The following is an 18,513-nucleotide window of genomic DNA, read 5'->3' as shown; positions in this document are numbered from 1 at the left end:
GAGCTGGGGGGAAAAAAAAGGATTGACTGAGGTCCCTATCTGTGATGACTTCTCCAAATTGCGGACTCCCACACTTGAGACTGGTGTCCAGCATAAGGGGCCCTCTTTCTTTGTATCTGTCTCTCCTCCATCCCTTAAGCATAAAGGGGAAAAGGGAGAGAAAGAAAGAACCTGGAACATGGGGTCTAAGGAAAGTTAGTATAGGATATGGGGGATGGGGTGGGAAGAGTATGTGTTCCTCAGGGATACTTATACAAAATAAAATGAGGGAATTCCCTTGATAATTACTGAATATGGATGATGGGTATATGGGAGTTCATTATACTATTTTCCCTACTTTTGTGTATGTTTGAAATTTTTCAAAATTAAGAAATAGATGTGATTTCAAAGAAGATGTGTGTGATTGTCAGCTTCCAAGATGGCCCCCAATGATCCTCTCCTTCTGGTATCCATGCCTCTGTGTGGTCTTCTTTCATACTGAATCAAGCCTGGTCCATGTGACCAAGGTGGAGATAACAGGTGTGACCTTGGAGAGCCAGGTCATTGTGACTTCTGCCTTGCTCTCTCTTGGATCTCTAGCTCTAAAGGAAGTCAACTACCATGCTGTGAGGACACTCAAGCAGTCTTGTGGCGAGGCCTTTATGGAGAGGAGCCAAGGCCTCCTGCCATCAGTCAGCTGCAAGGGTGAGCCATGTAAGCAAGCCTCTGTGGAGTTGACTCTCTAGCCCCAGTCAAGCCTTCCAGTGACTGTACCTCCACCTGACATATGATTGCAACAGCATGGGAGACCTGCATGCCATCATTGCCTGCCAAGCAGTATCTGAATCTCTGACCAACAGAAGCCATGACAGACAATAAATGCATATTGTTGTAGTAAGCCACTGAGTTTTGGGGTAATTTGTTAAGCGGTAATAGAGTACTGATGCAATGTCATTTCAATACTTCCTCCTCCCTGAATACTCTCCCCACCTTATCACTGATGTCTCAAATGAACAGGGAAAGATCTTTCACGCTATGCATAAGGTTAACATGCTAATACCCCTTGAAGAGAGAATACGTTCACTTAAATTCAACCTAAAACATATGTGACAGATATAAATTCTTTCTTTTTAAAACTCTTAGCAGGCTAATGTATTGAGACATTAATTTCAGTCTCGTTCCTGCTGTTGTAAGAAACTAGAAAGAATAAAAAGGTAATTTCTCCCTCAGGGTCTACCATCCCAAGAAACAGCTATAGTCTTGAGTTATAAAAGGTTTAAGCTCTTCTGACATCTCCCTCACTCCACGCCCAACCCCCAACACCAAACACTGGTTAACAGCTTCTTGGTGTTTCAGGGACCATCCTAAAGAAGACCCCCCCACCCTCCTCACTGTCCCCACTCCCCCTCCCGGTTTTATCTTGAGGATTAGGTTACAGAAAAACGATGTTGAAATTGCTCCGTAAGAGGAGGGGAAAGAGCTGGTACTGGTTCAGGAAGAGGGCAAGTGGCCAGGCCTGAGGGATGAACGACTTCCCCCCAGGCGGGGAAAGGTTTTGGAGGTTCCAAAAGTGGAAACCTATTCCTGGCTTGTATGAAATCTGTGTGTGCGTGTGTGTGTGCGCGCGCGCGCCCGTCAGGGGTGCAGTAGGGATCGCTTCATGGGTAGCCTGGGAAAGTGGGATCCCGGGGCCTGGACATACACCAAAGACCACCACTCCTTTACCTCCCTGGCTTGCAGGCTGTGGAAATGTATCCTTCAGTGGTTACCCCAAGAGTCGTGGAATAATAGCAGCAAGACTGAAACAAACACAAAAACAAGGCTCTTCCCCCCAAAGCTTCCCCCCCCCCCCAAATATTGAGACTTCACAGCCCTAGAGAGAGAAGTGGGGAACCTCAGAACGTGACTAATGAATTTCCCGCCAACACTGACAGGCGGGCGCCGAGCCAGATTTCTTTAATTTGTAGGATTAAAAGACATGTGACGCTTCCTGCCCCGGAGTCAGTTGCCGCGGATTCATTCCAGCTAGACCTAGTTTCCCTAGGAGAGATTTCGGTAGGTAGAAGCTTGGGGGCTGTGCAGAGAATGAAAGAAGGTGGAGGAAGTCAGAGAGGGGCTAGGGGACAGAGTCCCTTCCTGACAGTTTCCGTCCTCAGGTCCCCGCCCGGACCCCCTTCCGAGAAAGAACGACCTGGCGCGCGGCCGCCTGTCCGGCTCCGACACAAACACACGCACGTGCGCCCCGCCCCCGCCGCGCGCACGCGCCCCGAGGCTCCGGCGACGGGCGCGCGCGCGGTGCTCGCTGCCCCCACGCTGCTCCCTCGGCTCGGATCGCGGCGTCTCCAGGTCCCCGCACCGCTCCACGCGGGACCCGCGGAGCCGGAGGCGGCGGCCGTGGTCGGTGGGCTCTGGCGGGCACGGCGGTCGAGGCGGCGGCGCGGCGGAGCGGAGCCCGGCGAGTCCCCGGGAGGCGATGTGGCCGGGCGCGGGCGCCTGCGTAAGGCGGGCGCCGCGACAGGCCGGCCGGTGAGGCGCCGGGGGAGGCCGCGACGGAGCTCCCGGACCCGCCATGGGCTGAGACACGTCCTTGCCGAGCAGGTGCAGTGACCAGCGGTGCCGGGGGGAGCCCGCCCCCACAGGCCCCGGGAACCCTCAGCCCTGTCGGTAGGCGCCCTACCCAACCGGTGCCCTGTTGACCTTCCCTCGGCTCCTCCCCAGAGGCCCCGCTGACCCTGCTGTCAAACCCGCTGCAACCCCTGTGAAACCAACAGCTCCTAACAATCCCGGGCATACTCCCCATCCTATACTCCTGTGACCCCAGCCCGGTAGGCCCGTGTGCTCACCTCCTCCTCTGCCCAGTATTTTGAGCCCACTGCCTGCACAGCGCTTGGGAACTACCCAGCATCTCTTTCTCTCTTCTAGCCCAGCGTTGGGGTGGAGGGGAAGGAGTGGGGGGGGGGGAGGAGGAGGAAGGGTCCCTCCCTTCAGAGGCTCTAGTGACCACAAACCCAGGCTGTCTCTCTGAAGCCTGTAGTCAGTGAGCCTTCCTTCCTTATCCCACCAGAACATGCCCGGGTGACTCCCTCCCAGATCTTGCTGGTGGCCTTCCTCGCCCTTCCCAGTGACACTATGCAACCCCAGCGTGACCCGCGAGGCCTCTGGCTCCTGCTGCTGTCCTTGTTCCTGCTCCTCTTTGAGGTGGCCAGGGCTGCCCGTCCTGTGGTTAGCTGCCCTGCTGCCTGCCTGTGCGCCAGCAACATCCTCAGTTGCTCCAAGCAGCAGCTGCCCAACGTGCCCCACTCCTTACCCAGCTACACCGCACTGTTAGACCTCAGCCACAACAACCTGAGCCGCCTGCGGGCGGAGTGGACGCCCACACGCCTGATCCACCTGCAGTCCCTGCTGCTGAGCCACAACCACCTGAACTTCATCTCCTCTGAGGCCTTTTCCCCAGTGCCCAACCTGCGCTACCTGGACCTCTCCTCCAACCAGCTCCGTACACTGGACGAGTTCCTGTTCAGTGAACTACAAGCGCTGGAGGTGCTGCTGCTCTACAATAACCATATTATGGCAGTGGACCGCTGCGCCTTCGACGACATGACCCAGCTGCAGAAACTCTACTTGAGCCAGAACCAGATTTCCCGCTTCCCTCTGGAGCTGGTTAAGGAAGGAGCCAAGCTACCCAAACTAACACTCCTGGATCTCTCCTCCAACAAGCTGAAGAACTTGCCATTGCCTGACCTGCAGAAGCTGCCGGCATGGGTCAAGAACGGGCTGTACCTGCACAACAACCCCCTGCACTGTGACTGTGAGCTCTACCAGCTCTTTTCGCACTGGCAGTACCGGCAGCTGAGCTCCGTGATGGACTTTCAGGAGGACCTGTACTGTATGAGCTCCAAAAAGCTGCACAATGTCTTCAACCTGAGTTTCCTCAACTGCAGCGAGTACAAGGAGCGTGCCTGGGAAGCCCACTTGGGTGACACCTTGACCATCAAGTGTGACACCAAGCAGCAGGGCATGACCAAGGTGTGGGTGACGCCAAGCAACGAACGGGTGCTAGATGAGGTGGCCAACAGCACAGTGACCGTGTCCAAGGATGGCAGTCTTCATTTCCAGCAGGTGCAGGTTGAGGATGGGGGTGTGTACACCTGCTACGCCATGGGGGAGGCTTTCAACGAGACACTGTCTGTGGAGTTGAAAGTGTATAATTTCACCTTGCACGGACACCACGACACCCTCAACACAGCCTATACCACCCTAGTGGGCTGTATCCTCAGTGTGGTCCTGGTCCTCATATACCTGTACCTAACCCCTTGCCGATGCTGGTGCCGGGGTGTCGAGAAACCATCCAGCCATCAAGGAGACAGCCTCAGCTCTTCCATGCTTAGTACCACACCCAATCACGATCCTATGGCCGGTGGGGACAAGGATGATGGTTTTGACCGGCGGGTGGCTTTCCTGGAGCCTGCTGGCCCCGGGCAGGGTCAAAATGGCAAGCTGAAGCCAGGCAACACCCTGCCAGTGCCCGAGGCAACAGGCAAGGGCCAGCGGAGGATGTCGGATCCAGAATCGGTCAGCTCGGTCTTCTCTGATACACCCATTGTGGTGTGAGCAGGATGGGTTGGTGGGGAGATTCTGCCCCAGGAGAGGTAATGCACCCCTGAAGGATATGAGGGGATGGAAGAGAGGGCTGGCTGCCCAAGGGAGTGGGTTCCCCCTGACCGTGAGGGAATTGGTCATGGGTACAATAGCTGGCATAGACCTCAACCAGGGTGTGGCTGCCACGATTTTCAAATATGTCAAATCCTTAGGCAAGTGCTACACCCTTACCCAAAGCCCTGGGAATTCTCAGTGCGGTGGAGGAAGAAGAGCATGTCTGAGTTGGGTGGGAATGAGGTAGGGGCGGGGGGAAGAGCAGATTCCCGAAACTTTTTTGAGGTCATCCCTAGCTCCTTAAAAGAGAATCATTTGGGGGAAAAAAATTTTTTTCTATCTCTGCCCACCCACACCGGCGGTGTTGTGTGTGCTGGGGGTTGGGGGGGATCTTCCATAGGAGCCACACTGGGGAAGAGCTGTAGTATCTTCTTTGGCCAGGAAGTCACACTTCACAGCTGGGGAAATTGGAAACCTTTGGGAAAGTGAGTCAGGAAAATGCTGAGGCCTCAATCAGTAATGCTCCCCAAAGCTATTGTGAGGTTTCCCACTAATGCGTCTCTTTCCCGATGAGTCCTGGATGGACGGATCTTTGCAGGAGCCTGGCCTGTTGCCTGTCAGATATGGCAACAATGTGAGAGGTGGTATCTGTCCCTTGTCCCGGAACCAGTGGCACAGAGGGATACAGCATGAACGGAGGGGGTCTGCGTCACAGCATACGTGCCATCACAAAACTTGTAGATGGGGGATAAGCTCCAGATTTGCTAATTCCCCGGTTGGTAAACCCTTGATTATCATTTGGTTCCCAGCACCTGTGTGTCAGACCAGGGTGGGGGCTGCCAGAGGCAGAGCTTTCATGGGTGCCTGCCACAGACGTGGGATATGGGGCTGCCTCACACTAGGCGGAGGAGGGTAAATCAGCCTCTATCATGTAGCATCCAGCTGGACGTACCTGATATTGTGTTTGCCATCTCTTCTCTCAGGCTTCTTAGCAAGTTCAGATGGGATTGAGTTTTCCCTAATACACTGCTCTGCAATGGGAGGAATCCTGGAAAGTCTGGCCCCAGCTGGGCTAGACTGTGCTTGGGCATGGAGGGAACCAGTTATGTATTTTCTCTGTGTTGACAAAGCAGCCTCTCTTAGATCTCACCCTGCTGCAGAGCCAAAGCACGGGATTTCATTATCCGAGGGGTTGGAATTCTGCCCCAGAATGGCAAGGCGGAGTGCAGCTTAGAGTTCTGCCCCTCTCCACAAGGTTCTAGGCAACCGTGTAACAGACAGTGGCACTGAACTCTCAGAAGGAAAGTTCTGCCACCTCCATCCCTCTCAGCCAGAGGTCTGTGCAGTTGTGGTGGTCAGGCCAGAGGAACTTAAGAACAGGCCCAACATTCCATTCCATCCAAGGCTGCAGAATACTTTGGGTCTGGAGATGACTGTGCCCCTTGACTATACTGCAGGCCCTGGGAGATGGGTGCTCTGAGCTTTGGCAAGGGGACCAGCAGGGCACAGGTGAAAATGTCCTCTGATGTTGGTCTTTTTCAGTGTCTTCCCTTCTCCCAACCAAGTCCCCTGTCCATTGGAAGTCCTCCAGATCTTCTAGCTTTCTGACCTGCTTTTTAGGTTCCAAGAGGTGTCATCGACCTGTGGGTGAGGGCTGCTTGCTAGGAGGGCCTGACTCCTGCTGCCTGTTGGGATTGGGAAAGGGGACCGGAACGCAACATCTTCCCTTTGTCTGTGCCTGGGATGTCAAGACTGCTGTCCGTCCTTTAATTAGTAACCTCGTTTGTTGGGAGAGGTGCAGCCTTTCCCTCAAGTACTTGCATGCTCCTAGGTATGCACGCTTATAGGTACGCATGCACACCAGCACCTTGACTTCCACCAGGACAGTGATTCTTCAGTCCCCACTAACGTCCCCTGTCAGAGTGGGTTCCGCCTATGCTCACAGCTTCATGCACACAGCTTTTGTATCCCATAGGAGAGACAGTGACTGCGCCAGGCTCCCCAAATACCAACTCTTGTACTTTTAATTTCTGAACTCCCTGAAGCTTTACCCACATCTCCCTGGCACCAAATAACTTCTCTGCAAAGGCTGGGGTTAGGAGAACCACAGGTCAGGGCACCTGGGGAGAAGGGCCCATGAGGAGCTAGCTGGGTCTTCAGACCCCTCCGAAACCTTCCTTGGATGAAAGTCCATGTATGTGAGAAATAAATGTATAACTAGGTCAATGACAGACCCAGAAGGAAACTGGCAGGGGAGCAAGCAGCTAGAAGTTGTTCTCCCTGTGTTAACTGCCCCAGAAAGACAGGCGCATGAAGGAAAACTTGTCTGGTTATGTTCCAGGGACTTCTGGGGATTTTGTTAATGGAGCTATAGGAACCAGGCATCCCTCCTCTGACTTATTAGGGAACCTGGGAAAATTTCATCTCCATGCTGCAATTTCCCGCTAGGCACCACCTAGGGCTCTGAAAATCTTTAAAAGTCAAATGAAATTGGCCTTCTAGAGCATTCTGAGTTCCTGAGGACTAAGAGGGCCATTCTCTTCATAAGTCCTACCCAGTTTAGGGACCAGGAAAAGGCCCCTCGTAAGGCCCTGTATCCCTACTGTATCCACTAGGTAGGCCCCTCATTTGAAAGACTGGTAGATGTGCCTAGCTGCCCCACCAAGAGATTGAACCGATTAGCCTCTTCCCATGGTTTCAGTTGATAGAACCCAAAGGCAGCTTTCTACTTGGGGGATTAGGTATTCAGTATATATGAGCTCACTAGAACCTTGTGTAGGAAACTGCCAGGTCTGGTTATAAGAAAAGGCTGAGAAATCACTTCCTCCCTTCCCCCCACCCTGCACCCATAAACGAGACATGTCTCCCAGGAAGCAGCTGTCCCTGGAGACAGAATATGACAGGGCTCTACAATCTGTCTATGTGATTATTTGTGATCTTTTTTCTTTGCTTGTATTTATGGGGCTCCTAGGAAGGGGCCAGGAGAGAGTACACTCAGCTGGGGACAGTAAAGCCGACTGATACCAATTTTCTGTGTGTTCTTTCCTCTGTACTTCCTCGTAGCCCTGCTGGCAAAGCAAGCAGGCCTCCCAGTCCGGGATCCTATCCCTCCCACTTATGTACAATCCAGGCTGGCAGACCTTGGAGCCTCTGGGCTCTGACACTAGACTATGATCATTAAACCTGGCTTGAGTCTCTGTTCTGGCATAGTCTGTGACTGCTTTATTTATCTTTTCAGCCTGTGGGTGGGGCTTTCTCTACCTCAGAAGTATGTGGCCTAAGTAAGGAGAGGTATTTAAATGCTATTATAAAGGCAAGGGTAGAATCCACATCCAGGCATGAAAATAGACCAGGGTCAACAAACTCCTTCTGTAAAGAGCCAGATGGTAAATACGTTAGGATTTGCAGGCCATACACTCTGTTACAACTACTTAGTTGGGCCATTGTGATAGGAAGGCAGCCATAGACAGTACATAAACTAATGACTGTGACTCTGTTCTAGTAAAAATTTATTTACAGACATTGAAATTTGAATTTCACATAATTTTAACATGGCTTTTGAGTTTTTTCAGCCATTTAAAAATGTTAAAACTCTTACTAGCTCACAGACCATACAAAACCCAGCAGTGGCCTGATTTTGGCCAGCAGACCATAGTTTCCCAACCTGATAGGATTCTCAAAAGAAATGCCACTGACCAGCAGGAGAGAGTTTAGAAATTCCTTTACCTGAGACTACAGCCTATAGATAATGAAGTCTTCCTAGATCCCTGGGGAGGAGGGCTGCCTCCCCACAGAGTTTTCTTAAAAGTCTGGATGAAGCCTACTAACCGTGCTATGGAAAACACTTGGACTAGATTAGAAGAATTGGTGGAAAGCAGCTCAGTTTCAGTATTTTGATTATTACCTGTATTTTTGCATGCTGTAAATGGTAACTAAGTTCAGCTAAAAGTATATTCATCGAATGGGCAAGTTAATATTCACAGATAGTTTAGCGTGTCCTGGGCATTGCATACAACAGAGAAATGCAACCCCAGGTTCTTGGTACAGACACAATCTATCAGGATTCTACTGGACTGGATTCTACTAAACTCTGAACAGGCAAATTCTTTGGGTACTCTCTGGGTACTTCTGGAAGGGGATTGTCGGGGTAGATTCCAAAAGGGGAGAGGAGATGGTATAAAGGAGAAAAAAGGAATTTGAATCATTACCTAATTTCCTACATTGATAAAATCTTGGCCAGAGGGCAGCCCTCCGCTGTCTGGAAAGTTGTCTTGTTTTCTTCATGAGGAACAACCAAAGTGGTGAAGAGATGGAGACATCTCACTCCAGCTACATCAGACAAATCAGCGCTGGCAGTCAGCGCAATGGCAGATGTTGATGCCAGAGTGCCCCCACAGTCTACATTTAAATAGCATTTTTTCATCTTTTCAAAGCAGCTTTTGCTGTGGCTGAGGTTGGCCAAGAAGGGGACGCTGGTAAAGAGAACAGGTCTGGGAAGACTGCTGGGAGTTCCCCGCTCTGTCATGGCCTGTGCCAAGCCCTGTCTCTGAGCCTGCAAAGTTGTGGTGCTCCCTTCTCCTACCTCCCAAGGCCATGGCTGCACCTCAGCCCCACACCCCCCATCCCCAAACCACAAGAAGTTCCCTAAGATTCTGGCCAAGATGTGCAATTTTGTCTACCATGTCTTGTAGCACTCAGCTCCTCTTAGGTGGCATTTCGGCGGAGTGGTGGAGGCTAAGAGGACAGTTGCCTTGTGCAACAGAAGTAGAAAGTTCGGTTGCCTTGGCCAGCCTACTCTCCTTTCCATTTGACCTCTCACCTCCTTCCCTTCTGCAGTTGTAGTTCTTGTAGCACTTACCGTGTCTCCCAGGAAGCCACCGTGAAGCTCCTTTCCTCATCCACAATGTAGAAAAGGCTCAGGCCTATACAGTAGGAAGGTTGGCTTTTCTGGTCTGGCTACAGTGAGCCTGTGCCAGATGCGTCCTTTCCTGGGGCTTGAGAGAGGAAGGCTAATGCAGCCGCTTCATCAAGCCCCTTCATCAGGCTTATATGCTGTCAGGTAGGAAATACCAAGTGGCAAAGATACTTAGATCTGCCCTGAGGCCTTCTAGTCTGTGTCAGTGTGGTTACTGTCCCACACATAGAGGGCATGGAACCACAGTCTGAGAACCATTTTTCTGTGAGCCAGGACACAGAGCCTTGCAGGGAGCCTTCCAGGCACCCTACAGCACTGGCATGCATAAGGTGAGAGTCATTGGCCCCTAAGTTAGGGGTGTGTATATGCACGTGTGTGTTTGTGTGTGTGCGTGTGTGTGTACATGCAAGTAGGCACACGGGGAGGGAGGGGGAAGCACTGTAGCTGGACAGAAGTAGGTGCTGCTTTTCCCTCACCTCCCACTGCTCCTTCACTTGGCCAGTTTGCTTTGGGTGGGGTCTAGCTAGAAAGGCCCAGCTCAGTCCTGAGCCCGGTGAGATAACTCACAACCTGCTTTAAAGAGAGGGGTACCAGGGGCGCCTGGGTGGCGCAGTCGGTTAAGCGTCCGACTTCAGCCAGGTCACGATCTCGCGGTCCGTGAGTTCGAGCCCCGCGTCGGGCTCTGGGCTGATGGCTCAGAGCCTGGAGCCTGTTTCCGATTCTGTGTCTCCCTCTCTCTCTGCCCCTCCCCTGTTCATGCTCTGTCTCTCTCTGTCCCAAAAATAAATAAACGTTGGAAAAAAAAAAAAAAAAGAGAGGGGTGCTGGGGGCCCCTCATGTATACTCAGTGAGACAAAGAGCTGAATCCTCTGGTACCACAGAATGGCCTGAAGTAGCTATTTAATCTGCTTTTAGCAGAGGTTAAAAAAAAATCATCTGGGAAATTCTGACAATAGCGGGTAGATTAAAAACTGGAACTCTTATTCCCTACACATTGGTGACTAGCCAAGCCTTCTGGGTGGATATCTAGGGGGAAGGCTTCTTACTGGATGTAATTTGGGTCTGCTTTAAGCTTAGCCCACTGCTGGGGACTGTCTACTTCAAAACACCCACCAGGGCAGTTCTGGGGCCCTGTCCTCCTGTATGTCACCTATATTTGCTCTGTGCCTGTGCTGGTGAGAACTGCTCAGGCTATGCCCACAACGCCTGACTAGTGTCTCACTGCTGGATCCCAGGATAGAAAAAAAAAAATTGAGATAAAAAACTGAATACTGGAGCCTCTGCACTGCTGTTGTTCCTGCCTCTCTCTGTGCACTCCCAGCAGACTGCTGGCAGTTCTCAAATGGAATGGAAAGTATCCTTCCCCTAATTTGACATTTAAATAGAACTGCTGTCATGGGGTGTGTGTGTGTGTGTGTGTGTGTGTGTGTGTGTGTTTTAATTCCAATAAAGTCCTTTGAGGAGGGGACTGTGATCCTACTCCAAGAGCCTGTAACGAGGAAAGAGAAAAAACTACGAACAAGCTAGGGGCCGCGTGTCAGCTCTACATCTCCAGTGCCGGGCACGAGGGCCTGAGGCAGGCCTTGCTCAGCCTGGGGCTACAGGGGAAACCAGAGAGTCAGGGTGGCGGTGTTGTGTCCGTTACTATTGCTCCTGCCTCCCTGGCTTGCCTGCTCCACTTTTCCCTCAGAAGTGCAGAATTAGGTAGGAGAGATTCAGACAGACCAGCTCCAGGAACTTCAGGTTGGATGAGGGAACAACTGCACTGATTTCCGGATTTACACCAGCCCCATGCCTTGAAACCAGCAGCACTTAGGGCTGGCTTTGCCGGGCTTAGTGGCTTTCCTGACAGGAGTGGATGAGAGCTGACCTTTCATCTAGAAGGAAGAAATGTGTGTGTGCTCTCGGGATGGCTGACGACACAAGCTGCCAGGGACTTGGGTCCTCTAAGCATCTTAGCTGTAACTGTTTATCGCCTCCCTATAAAAGAAGCATCAACCCCAGAGCCAGGCTGAATGAAAGAGTCAAGGACAAGAACATACTATCAACCTGTTTACATTTAATACTTTGGACTTTCCAATGCCTGTTAACATGCATTTTCTCATCAAACCCTCACAACATCCCTGTGAGGTAGGTCAAACAGTAAGTGATTTGCCCACAGCCACACCAGTGTTAGGAGCTGAGCAAATGTAGACTGCAGCCCTCCTGGTTCCCAGGTCAATGTGCTTTTTACTGCATGATACACAGGCTCTTAGGTCAACCGGATACGGGAAGAGTGGAGCACTACCCCAGAAGCCTCCCTGCTCCCTAAGGTTGCAAAGGGCCACCAGAAATGCTGAGATTGGGGCATCAGGACCAGGGGTGTCCTCTGGAAGTTAAGACAGATAACAGAAGGAAGGACAGGAGTATTGGAGGTTCAGGGTCAATGACGGCCACTGCCACTCTCAGCAGAGCCTACGCTGTGTTCCCGTCTTGATCTTTGTCAGGTGAAAAGGCCTTAGTAATATACCCAGAGGAAGCTCAAGGCCCACTCCCAAAGGAAAGCAGCCTCAAGCCATGGTTAGGAAGTGAGACTCTGACCACCCCCTCCCCATTCCATTACACTCTAGCTGCCCAGAAGGAGGGGGAAGGTGAAGGCTGGCTGACTCAGCCTGCAAGTGCCTAGAGCCCTGGAGCTGAAAGGCCCCAGCACTGTGCAGCTAATGATTATTGTTAACTCTGAACAAGCCTTGGCACAGCAGCCAGCTGGCTCAGGGAAGATGCCTAGATCTCCCACAGTGAGGTTTGAAAAACAAGACCCAGAGCAGCCATGCACGGGGGTGGAAGGGTGGAGACAATGAGAAAGAAGGGACAGGCCGGTGTCAGGGACTGGGATGGGCAGTCTGCCCTGTGAGATGCTAGGGAGAGGAGAAACAGGCTGGCAAGGGGCGGCGGCCTACCTTTGATGCAGCTGAACAGCCAAGAAGGTGAGGCTGGAAGAATTAATTCCCCAAGACACAGGGCTCCTGCCATTCAACACCAACCCCAGCTCTGGTGGGGCTCAAGGGGAGTGGTTACGGGAAAGATGGGGGCTGGGGGAGGGGTCTGAACCCAGACTGGTAATCCTGTTACCATTTGGATTTGGTTACAAAAAACATCTACATTTCTAATGTCCTCAAGGTTGAGTTTAAAATATCATATTTGGAATCAAGTCTTAGTGAGCCTGATATGCAAATTTGTGCAAATGACATGCTTTTTTTTTTTTTTTTTTATTTGAGCACCCTGGCTTTTTTTTAAAAAGACAGTACAGGCTGACTACTAGCAGCTTTCCCTAGCCAGGGAACAAGGGCAAAAGGGTAGACATTCGCTTCTTCCCCCAAGGCTTCTGCCTCATTGCTGAGGAGCCCAGCTAATATCCCAGATGGGGAGATAAAGAGAGGTGGGGGTAACAGAGGGTGTAGGGAGGAGGAAACACACAAGCAGGAGGCATATGTAGCAGGCAGCTACCTCTTCCCAGCTGGAGGAAGAGTGCCCTGGCACTGAGGTCTAATGGTTGTCCAGCTGCTGGCCCAGGATGTGAGGGCAGGTGGTGATGGGATTCAGAGAAGGGGGGCGGAAGTCCCCCCACAACCTGGCCAACCGGGAAGAAGGGCTCCTCCTGGTGACCTACTCCCTATACTGCAGTCAGGCTAAGCAGAAGACCACCTGTGCCCTCCTCTCGGCCCTGTGCCCTTGCCCTCCAGGCCTCCTGGTCAGATAGGTGACAGCTGGCGCCCCTTCCTCCTGCAGAATATAAATGACTTCCCCCTTCCTCCGAGGGCTGGGAATAGACATCAGCTGGCACAGCCCACGCAAACTGCCGGCTGTCAGCCCGCCTGCCCGCCCGCCCACCAGCCCCCGCACCACCTGGGAGGAGGCAACACCTCAGGCAGGCTCAGGCTTTATGGCGCTGCCTGCTTGGCTCGCTGAAGCTGGTGAACCTCACCGGCCCTGTCACCCTGCTGTAGACAGGATGGGACTCCCAGCACTGGCTGTGACAGGGGGAGAGGAGATGGAGTCCCTGATCCAAGTGACACTGGGGAAGAATGCCCCAGGAACCATCTTCTCCAAGTTCAGACCACATTGGGTAGTTTGAGAGAGAAGAGCAGACAATGAGACAGGTATAATCACCCTCTGAACAGCAGAGACCCCCTTTAGATGCTCTGGGTCTGGAGAGCTCCTGGAGGTGCCATCTGACCCAATGAGATCCACTCAGAGGACGCTTGTGCCCTCGCAGTCCCAATTCCTGGACTGTTAAATCATACCAACCTCCTTGCTTCCGAACCACCCAGACAGGAAGCTCTTACATCTTAGGAAGACCTGGGACATCTAAATTATTGCCATCTAGGAACGCCTGCCCTGCTCCTGGGACCTGGAGCTCCAGCCCCTATACCCAGACCTCCCAGAGTATCCCCTGAGCTGTCTTTACTTGCCTCAACATCAGCTTTTCTGGCTTAGCCATCTTCAGTCCTTGTCATGATCTATGGAGGTCCCATCTCTGCGACCAAGCCAGATCACAGTTAACCAGTCAGCATCCAGCCCTCACCACTGAGAATGGTCTGGGGAACTAGCTTCAGTTTGGAACAAGGAGGGGTCTCTGCAGGGAAGAGGACCCGGCCCTTTTTTGCCAACTGGCAACAAACTCAGCCCCCTCCTAGACCAAAGAGCTGGCAAGAGACCGCAACTGAGAAAAGCTTAGCTGAGAAAGGGACCAGGGAGACTTTGTTTTCCCTAGATCAGAAAAGCCCTACCCCTCTTCCTTAGCTCTTAGTTTGTTCTAAAAGTTTCAGAATACCTACATAAAGCTATGTGCTAAGGCAAGAATGTGAGCCCTAGGAAGGGCTGAACATGAGAAGCTCAGGACTGCTTTGCCACTGAGAATACATGTCGGGGAAGGTGCGAACCCATGACACGCAGCCCTCAAGCCCAGATTCTGAGGTGGGCTGAAGGAAGTTCTTAACTGAGCTAAGACGCCCAGCCAGGAGCCATAGGCTTGGTTAGGCCAATGCCCTTCTGCTCCTTCAAAAGCTTTAAAGTGACTTTAGTGCCTTTACTGTCTTGGAGTTCAAAAGAGCCTCACATGGGACCCTTCTTTCCACAGTGCCTGACCTTCTGTGCCCTAGTCCAGGAGCCAAATTGGCACAGATTCCTGGAAGTCCACAAAGACAGACCTGTCCCTTCAGAGGGATAAGAGAATAACAAATGTATGAATCACAACCTGAGTCTGCTTAGTGGTCCAGCCACCGTTCCAGAGCGGGGAGAGTGTTCTGTGACATCAACCTGACAGACACTGAATATTGGGAGATTGTTTAGAAACTCACCCATGACACAGATGTGGAAACTGAGGTCCTGAGGCATGTGACTTGCCTAAGGTTGCACATTAGAACCTACAGGAACCATAACCCATGGGGTCTCTCCACACTGCTGTCTCCAACAGACCCAAAGAGCCACTGTGCTCATTCATAAGTTACCGTAACCCAACCCTCCATCAGGAGCACAGGCAAGAAATGACTGCCAACAACATCACCGCCGCCGCCCAACACTTCTGTGTCCCATCAAGAGTGGAGGCTTCAGGACCAAGGCCCCCCCCCCGCCATCACCTTCCACTTGCACCCAGTATATTTCCCCATTTGGGCCCCCTGAATCGTCGTCAGCAATAGCAGTTTGGGTTTCTGTGGCCCCTGGCCCAGCTAAGAAGTACAAAAATCCTACCACTTCTGAAGTGGATCCCTTGAAGGTCACCAGAGGAAACATTTAAGTCCAAGGCAAGTGTCCCACCTACATTCAAAGTTCAGAGGAACTTACATTTCCATTTTCTTCTTTGGCAAGTAGGAGCTGGAGATCTGGTGCATGATCACCAGGGCCGGATAGAGGGGCAGTGCCAGGCACAGGTACCAGGCTGCACCTTTGATCTGGGCCTGGAACCACACTGAGTGCATGCCTAGGAACACCGTTCCTGTAGCCATCAGGTAGACCACCAGTCCACAAGTCAGATGGTAGAGCTTGAGGCGAGCCACCCTTGAGACTCTGGCTGCTCGAGGACAGAGGAGGCAGAGCCCACATAATGCCTGACCACTAGTGGCCAGCAGGGTCAGAGCGCCTACCCAGCTGTGCCAGGACACCAGGTGGGGCAGCTCACTGCGGGTCCTGCTGGAGATGATGAAGCCCAGGCCCAGGGCTGCACAGAGGATGGCTAGGGTCTGCCCTGCCCAGTGGAGTCGGATCCGAGCCTTTCGGGAGCAGAAGAAGAACGGGGAGTGCTCAGGCGAGAAGAGCAGGATGGCCTCAGCCATGCAGAGGCAGAACTGTGAACACAGGAGAGGGCCCGTGAGCCTCAGGCCAGCTTGGAGGCCTAAGAAAAAAGGGGTGCTCTCATACATCCAAACAGGGAGTACAAAGGGTGGAGGCCAAAGAACTCCCACCAGGACCTCCTACATCACAGGTCAGGATTTCTGGGCACAATGGAGAATCAACACTCGAGTGGAAGTTTTATCACTCAGGCGACATCCATGCCCTACTCCTCCTCCTCCTCCACAGGCAATGATTCCCACTTCTTGACCAATATTAAGCAAATCTTTAGCAAGTTCCTGAACTTTGAGGGGATAGGGGTGTTGGGGGGGGGGGGTGATTGGACTACTTCCTCCTTTCAGACCATAGGGGAGAAAGATACATCTTCCATACTCTCCCAACCCCCTTCAACCACTTGATACTAACTACAGCCCGGCCCTTCATGTCTCCCAATCATAGGTTGCAGGGAAAGATGGGGCCCTTGCTCTTTCCCCCACCTCTCTGAGCCTCAGAAAGGCTGCACGCCTTCGGAAGGCTGGATGCTTCCCTACGGGCATATTCTAACGAATCAGCTGCAGAAAAGAAGCCCAAACTCACCGCCAAGGCCATGAATACAGGGTGCCAGGAGAAAAGACCTAAGAATCAAAGAGAACAGACTGACGGCTGGGCACCATTGTTTCTGCCCCTGTGGCTGGCTGGAGCCCAAAAAATCTGGCTATAGGGGAAAGGTCAGTGTACTATCCCCAGCTCCAATCACGAATCAGGAGCTCCGTGCAAAGTGGAGCAGTCAAGGGGCCTTACGATGACCAACTAAGGGGACAAATATACATCGATTTGGCCTGTGTTCCCCATTCGGCACCTCGCAGCTGTTAGCCCAGTCCTAGAATGGACCTTGGTCTTCTTTGCTTGTATTCTCCATGAGGGTCTCTGCTTCTGATGAGCTGAGGTCAGTTCAGTGTCTGCCTCTCCACCCCAGCACCCAGAGTCGGATCCTTCCAGGACCCACCTCCCGGGGACCCGCCCCACCACGCCCTTACTACCCTTCCACAGTACGCCTCCCCCCACCACTGCGGGGGTCCCCACGCCAGTTCTCCGAGCGCTCCAGGCGCCGCTCGTCCAGCATCCCGGCTCCGCCCCCTTTCCTGGCCCCGCCCCGCCTTGCACACTCACTGGTTCCCGGCCGGGACAGCACAGTCAGAAAGATGGTGAAGCCCAAAGCCACCAGGTGCGCCAAGATCCCACTGCCTCTCCGCAGCCAGCGGGTCAGTCTCGGCTCCCTCGCTGGAGCGGGAACCAGACCTACCTCCAGGGGCTGCATGGCCGGGCCGGCGCACACTCACAGCTGCTAGAGCGCGTCTTCCGGGTTTGCGATCGCGGAGGCGGCCGCGACGGCGGGAGAGGCCCCTCCCCGGGCCGCCGCCGGCAGTACGGCGGACTCGCCCACAGCGCCCTCTGTGGGCTGGGGGGAAAGCGCGTCGGCCCTAGGGAGCCCTGGGGGCAGAAGGGGACCCGACAGCAGGCGACCAGCCTGGTTTCTTCGGTCAACCTCATTTGCACCTTTCTGTCCACAAGGACTTACGCCTCAAGTAGCCTGTGGAAATTACACGTATGGTAACTGATTCCACCCAAACCCCAATCACAAACTTCGTACACTGAACCAAGAGCGTGAGACCAGTGGTTTGAACAGTCTTCTAGAAACACTGGATTTCTCCACCTGCCTACACCCTCCTGCCATCCCTTCTTCTGGCTTGTTAAGGGAATAAGAGTCTTTTCCGCCTAAAAGCAAAGAGACCGAAAGGACAAGGCCAAAAAATAGTGCCCTGTGCCTGGTGAGTTCAGGTTTGAGGACCAAAGGAGGGACATGCACTAGTCTCCAGTGAGATAAAGGGAAGAACTAGGGCACACGCAGCCCTTCCCACCTCCACACCATCTGTTCAGTCCTGGGGAGCCAGGTGATCCTGAGGGACCAGGTCCTCCCACATTCCTGCTGCCTCCCACACCAGAAGTTCTGTAAGTGATCATACCCTTCCCCTTCTTGCCTCCAAAAAGGTGTGGTTCACCTTAAGGAGGCCTACCTGGGAGAGACCCTATCCCTTCCTGAAGGGCAAACCCACAGGCTACGGACAGAGAGACCAAAACAGGCTGTCCCACAGAAATCACAGACATCCTTAGAGCAGTTACCAACTCAATTCGAGCTCCCCGAGTGGTTGAGAAAATAAGGCTGCTAGTGAGAGGCGGGAAGGGCAGGAACAGCTGAAGAGACTGAGGCAATAATTCAGAGATGGGATGGAGGCCCAGGACTGGATGGAGGCTGAAAGACTGGAGAAGGGCCCTAGCTGACTCCCGCAGAGGTTCAGGGCAAAGACCTGAGAGTAGAGCCGGAGGTGTGGCTCCCCACCCCGTCAAGTTTCCCTTGATGACTGGAGTCATCTCTGGGGTAAAGACTCTGGCTAGCCTTGCTCACTCAGAGCGACATGCCTCATCATCTTATCTGAAGAGAAGACTGCCCCCATGACACAAACCCCAGCCATTTCCACATTGTTTAAAAGGACAAAAATATAAGAGCTAAGAGACATCTGCAGGCAAGAGACGGGAGCTGGAGTCTGGCTGCCCATCATCTTGGCCTCTTGGGGTGCGGATGGGGACAGCAAGGACACTCA

At 52.9% G+C, this 18,513-nt stretch overlaps 2 protein-coding genes across 4 annotated transcripts; one reads left to right on the top strand and one right to left on the bottom strand.

Moving 5' to 3' along the window:
* Positions 1-2,449: 2,449 nt before the first annotated feature.
* On the top strand, positions 2,450-7,834 carry AMIGO1 (adhesion molecule with Ig like domain 1). 2 transcript variants are annotated; one of them, XM_043575778.1, is made up of 2 exons: positions 2,450-2,577; positions 3,044-7,834. In XM_043575778.1, the coding sequence occupies exon 2, from the start codon at positions 3,109-3,111 to the stop codon at positions 4,588-4,590; it is 1,482 nt and encodes a 493-aa protein (XP_043431713.1). In that variant the 5' UTR covers positions 2,450-2,577; positions 3,044-3,108; the 3' UTR covers positions 4,591-7,834. The 2 variants fall into 2 exon arrangements, with proteins under 2 accessions (XP_043431713.1, XP_043431714.1); XM_043575779.1 differs by having other exon boundaries at positions 2,513-2,643.
* Positions 7,835-11,586: 3,752 nt separating this feature from the next.
* Positions 11,587-18,488, bottom strand: LOC122480894 (probable transmembrane reductase CYB561D1). Of its 2 annotated transcripts, none has more exons than XM_043575780.1 (3): positions 17,024-18,488; positions 16,451-16,488; positions 11,587-15,870 (listed from the first exon to the last, which is right to left on the bottom strand). In XM_043575780.1, the coding sequence occupies exons 1-3, from the start codon at positions 17,169-17,171 to the stop codon at positions 15,367-15,369; spliced, it is 690 nt and encodes a 229-aa protein (XP_043431715.1). In that variant the 5' UTR covers positions 17,172-18,488; the 3' UTR covers positions 11,587-15,366. The 2 variants fall into 2 exon arrangements, with proteins under 2 accessions (XP_043431715.1, XP_043431716.1); XM_043575781.1 differs by having other exon boundaries at positions 17,157-18,488.
* Positions 18,489-18,513: the final 25 nt, after the last annotated feature.

Source organism: Prionailurus bengalensis, chromosome C1 (genome assembly GCF_016509475.1).
Source record: "Prionailurus bengalensis isolate Pbe53 chromosome C1, Fcat_Pben_1.1_paternal_pri, whole genome shotgun sequence".
Lineage (NCBI taxonomy): Eukaryota > Metazoa > Chordata > Mammalia > Carnivora > Felidae > Prionailurus > Prionailurus bengalensis.
The sequence above is the reverse complement of the archived record's forward strand: the minus strand, read 5'-3'. Positions and strand labels throughout refer to the sequence as shown.